Source organism: Gekko japonicus, unplaced genomic scaffold, assembly GCF_001447785.1.
Source record: "Gekko japonicus isolate JY-2015 unplaced genomic scaffold, Gekko_japonicus_V1.1 scaffold3113, whole genome shotgun sequence".
Lineage (NCBI taxonomy): Eukaryota > Metazoa > Chordata > Lepidosauria > Squamata > Gekkonidae > Gekko > Gekko japonicus.
This window is the reverse complement of record NW_015162045.1, coordinates 7,499-12,725: the sequence shown is the minus strand read 5'-3', so window position 1 is coordinate 12,725 and position 5,227 is coordinate 7,499. Positions and strand designations below refer to the sequence as shown.

General features: G+C 46.4%; 1 protein-coding gene across 1 annotated transcript in view; it reads left to right on the top strand.

Moving 5' to 3' along the window:
- The window catches only part of SUPV3L1 (Suv3 like RNA helicase), a 23,119-nt gene that overhangs the window by 14,660 nt on the left and 3,232 nt on the right, over nucleotides 1-5,227 (top strand). The window contains exons 11-13 of the mRNA XM_015405592.1: nucleotides 609-828; nucleotides 1,912-1,992; nucleotides 4,314-4,490. Of these exons, the coding sequence (XP_015261078.1) occupies nucleotides 609-828; nucleotides 1,912-1,992; nucleotides 4,314-4,490 (478 nt within the window). The remainder of the gene's footprint in view (nucleotides 1-608; nucleotides 829-1,911; nucleotides 1,993-4,313; nucleotides 4,491-5,227) is intronic.

Genomic DNA, 5,227 nt, shown 5'->3' with positions numbered 1-5,227 from the left:
TTTGTTTTTATTGCACTTTTGTGCCTTAATTGTTTTAATTGTATTTTATTGCACTGTTGTGCCTATGTAAGCCGCCCTGAGCCCGCGTGCGGGGAGGGCGGGGTATAAATGAAATAAAATAAATAAATAAATAAGTCTGAGAGCTTCTCATGCCATTTGGGGAGTGAACATCTCCACCTGAAATCTGATGTGGCCGGGTTGCACCACCATGCCTGTTCCATCCTCTTTCTTCCCTACTTGCTCCTGATGGCAGTTGGGTGACAGCTGGAGGTTGGACCTTGGAGCTCAGGAAGTGTAACCAGATTTCGTACAGAGCTTAGAATAAATACTGGGTGATTGGCAGTGCTCCATTGGTATAAAGCAGATAGGACTACATGAAAGAGAAGGAAATTTCCTTCATTGCAGTAGTACTTTTGAGACTCCCACAAAGTCTTTTACTGCCATTATCTTCCATCTGGTAGTTTCTTTGACTTCCGTTCGTATTTCCAGTCAAAGAAGAATTTCCTCTAGAAGAATGTTTGTGGAACTTAGACTATGGTAAAACAAATGCAGTAGCGTTTCCCTGTGATTTTTACTGCCAATCTGTTGTATTGGTGCTTTGCTTCTAGGAGCATAAAGAGAATCATTTTCAACTCTCTGATTAAGCCAGTGGTCAATGAGAAGGGTGAAAAGGAAATGGATACAATCACAACTTCCCAAGCATTACAGATCTCAGGAAGAGCTGGAAGGTTTAGCACGGTGTTCAAAGAGGGGGAAGTCACTACCATGCATCGCGATGACCTTGTATTGTTAAAGGAAATCTTGAATAAATCAGTGGAACCCATCGTGGTAAGATCTCTTCTGAACAGTCTGATCTCCTTGAAGCTTTTTGCAGTTGTCTGATCAGTACTCTGTGTTTGCAGAGTGGCAAAAACGATTAAAATGTGGAATTTGCTGCCAGAGGATGTAGCAGTGGCCGCAGGAATAAACTGCTTTAAAAGGGGATTAGCCAGATTAATGGAGGATAGGCCTGTCAGTGGCCACTAGCCACAGTGACTGAAGAAAACCTCCACATTCAGAGGCAGTCAAACTTTGAACCCCAGAGCTAGGAGGTAACATCAAGGGAAGGTTTCAACCTCTATGCCCTCCAGAGGAACTGGTTGGTCACTGTGTGAGACAGGGTGCTGGTCTAGATGGACCACTGGTCTGATGCAGCAGGGCTCTTCTTAAGTTTCTATCCTTTTCATGAATTGTGCTGTTGGGAGAGGGAGGGACAGGGGTGATTTCACCCCCTTCCCCTTCTGCACCGCAGCACCCTCCCTAGCCTCCCTGGCATGGTTCCCATGATTCTGGGAATCATCTCTCCAAGGGTCAGAAAGGTCTGCTGGTGGGCAGGGGTCCAAAGCAAAGATATGCATCTATTAGGGCCTTCAACTGATGGGTTACAGGATCCTGCTCATAGCTCTTATTAGTTGTTAATCTCCCCCCCCCCTCGGAACTGTCGGCCAGAAGAGGTCTAGAGCTCTGTCTCTGTGGCCTCTTTTCAGACGAGCATAAAGCTTTTGTTCCAGAAGGCTTTCTTGGTCTGGCTTGGCTTGAGTCGTAATGGGAAGGTTAGTTGTTTCTGTTGGCTTTTATTTTAACTTATACATGTTAAATTGTTTTCTGAGCTGTCCAGAACTGATGGAAGGTGCAGGATAGAATTAAGCCCAGATACGCCGTTTGAACTCTAGCCCTGATGTAGCTGTGAGGCTTCCTCTGCTCAGGACTGTGCTGTGGGGTGGGCAGGGCAGCGTACAGTTGCGCATGGTGGCATGAGCTTAATGGGACCCCATGTTGTGTCTTGCAGCTCATTGATGGTCAAATGCAGTGAACTCTTTCGATCAGAATTTTTTTTTCGATGCCTTTGTTTCATTTTTCCCCCTTCCCCAGACTGCTGGCTTGCATCCGACTGCCGAACAGATTGAAATGTTTGCGTATCATCTTCCTGGTGCCACGCTCTCCAATCTCATTGTAAGACCAGAAGGCCTCTTGGCTGCTTTGAGCAGCGCTTTAAATGTTGGGACCATAAAGAACAGTTTTGCATGAACGTGCTTTACCCTTCCAGGGCTTTTGTGCGATGGAAATACATAAAACATTGCTTCTGTCGCTGATGAGGCAAGCAGCTTTTAAAACTTAACGGGCACCTGTCATTAGGAGCTATAGCAAGAATAGTGCCTACTCCACAGGAAGGTCCTTCGATTTTTAAATATCTGTTGATCCAAATATTTTTTAAAAGAGACATATGCCCACATGTAATCACACCGAGTTTAGTTGTTCAGTATTCATGTTGGTTGAAAATAGTTCAAGATCCAGATTAACGTTGGAGATGTACGTGTCTGTGATACATTTGTATTTCACACTGGATATTAAATGAGAGATCTGCTTGGCGTTTTTAAGTGTCACATCTTATAAAATCACTGTCCAGTAGTGTTTTTTAAGTCCATTCCAATATTTGGCATATACTATCCACAGTTATTAGACAGAAAATCAAATTACAGATTTTCTTTTTGGCCGTAAAGTCACAGCTGACCTATGGCAACCCCAGAGGGTTTTCAAGGCAAGAGATGCTCAGAGGTGATTTGCCCTTGCCTGCCGCTGCATAGCAGCCCTAGACTTCTTTGGTGTTCTCCCATCCAAATCCCAACCAGGGGTGATCCTGCTTAGCTTATGAGATCTGAGGAGATCAATGTGTAATTGACTTCCTTGTGTCATGGATTAAGGTTAGTTTTTGCTTTAAAAAAAGGAGAAGCCAAGAAACAGATTTACTCGATTAGACCATGAACTACTACAAAGCAAGAGATCATAGGTGAGAGGGAATCCGGCAAGCTCTTTGGTGTCCTCACAATTGGATTTCCCCCCTCGAAAAACAGACACCCCCACCCACCCCCGCTATGCTGTGCCACAAACTGCAGTTGGAACTTTGGTGGCTTCTCTGTCAAAGTGAGGATGGCTGGATTGAAGCCATAATACTCTACTGAAGCCTTATGACTGGCATTTGAGCACTCATTTTCCCTTTGCTGCTTTAAAAGAAAAACTTTCTTTCATCTCAAGTTGGAAATGAACCAAGAAGCATCAGAGTTGGGTGGGGAAAACCAACACACACAAACACATAGCTAGAATGCAACAGTCCACATGTTCATTTGTTGATCAAAGGCACTCAGTGTAAGGAACAGTTGTGGGTGTGATTGCTTCTGAGGCTTCCTGCATGCAGCCTGGGAATTCGGAGGGAGAAGGAAGAGCCGCTTGAAACAGGAATGTTGTGACTTTGCTGCCTTTTACTATTACTCGGGAAAGGGTGGCTTTTCGTCCTTCTGGCCGAACCAGTCCCAGGGCCTCTGAGGCCACACTGAGGCGGCCTGCCTCCCAAACACCATTGTCCCAAGAGCCCGTTTTGGATCCTTTCCGTGTTTATTTTGTAGTGGCGCTGCAACAAGCCCAGCGTTCTGTGTCCGGAGAATCTCAGCTCTTTGTTTTGAAGAAGCAGATTGCTAGCCCTTAAGGCCTGCAAGGATAAGCATTAAAAGTATGTGGGCAGGGCTTGATAAAATCTTGAGGAAGGATCTGAGTGGGGTTAATAGTTAACAAGTAGAAGCAGAATAGATTGTACAAAGCAAATGTATAGTATGTTCCCATGGCTTCGACATGTGAATGTATTTCTTTATGCCCCCCCTTTTCTCCCTCCCCCGGGGACCCAGAGCAGCTCACATCCTCTTCCGCTGTATCCTCACAACAACCCTGTGAGGTGAGTTAGGCTGAGAGTGTGTGCTGCCATGGCACAAGTGGAGATTTGAACCTGAATCTCCCAGAACCACTACGGCACCCCTGGCTCTCCATTGCACGCGTTACACCCCTAGCAGCATTCACCTTTGGTGTAGTGGTTAGGAGCGCGGACTCTGGGAGAACCGGGTTTGATTCCCCACTCCTCCACATGTAGCTGCTGGTGTGACCTTGGGGCAGTTACAAGATTTTGGGGCAGTTCTCTCCGAGCTCTCTCAGCCCCACCTACTTCACAGGGTTTTTGTTGTGGGGAGAGGAAGGGAAGGAGACTGTAAGCCGCTCTGAGGCTCCGGAGTGAAGGGCGGGGTATAAACCCAATCTCTTCTTCTTCTCTTGTACAGAAATCCAACATTTTGTCTAGCTAGTTACATGCCACACACGCAGAGATCGTGGTGCCCAGTGCTATAACCCCCCCCTCCCATGCAACTGCATTTAGAAAGTACTTGCTCTAATGAGGTTTTAAAATGTTGATAAAGATCCGTTTTCTGGCTGCTTGAACTGTGATATTTTGACAGGATATTTTTGTGAGTCTCTCGCAAGTGGATGGTCTCTACTTTGTCTGCAACGTCGATGACTTCAAATTCCTGGCCGACATGATTCAGCACATTCCCCTTAACTTGAGGGCAAGGTACGTGTTCTGTACAGCGCCCATCAACAAAAAGCAGCCGTACGTGTGCACCTCTCTGTTGAAGGTAAGTGATTTGCATCTCTTTGGTAACACGTGTGTGTGTGTAGAGGAGGAAGTTTTAGGTTACTTGCTGAAGGGTGTGGCTTTTGGGGATTCCCAAAGAAACGGAAAAGCTGGCCTGGCTTTTGTGGGAGAGGCTGCCACCTGTAGGTATATAAGCATGCAGTTTGTTGTAACTTGGTTCAAAGGAAAACACATTGGGCGGATGTGCCAGTTCAGCTCTTTGGCGAGCGTTCGTGTGCCCTGTTAAAATGGTACAAGGGATTTAGAGCAGTTCGGTGTGTGACAGACTCCTGGATGCTGACAAAGCCGCCTTCATTCGTTGGATGCCCTGGGCCTGCCGTTGCTTAGAAGACAGCAGTGCATGGCTGGTGGATACGTTGCTGGGGTGTGGTTCTCAGGGTTGTGACCTCAGCCCAAATTCCATTCCTTTTCAGGAGGGGCTCCTGAAACACTGCCTGGGGCATCCTAATACTGACATAACCTTACAAAGAGTTACTTGTAGGAGATGTTGGCTCACAGGGGAAGGAGGAAGGAGTTGCCACAGGACGTGTCCGTTGCCTTACTTATCTTGAGTTATTGTGACCCGGCTTACTATTCCATACAAATATGCAGCATAAAAAAGTCTTGGGTGCCCTTTGGGGAGATCTTCCTGTGGCTGTAACAATGTGCCCTTCGTTTTGAAATGGATGGGACTAGAGATGGCTTCCGTAGGTCTCATTTGTTTTGTTTTGCTCACTC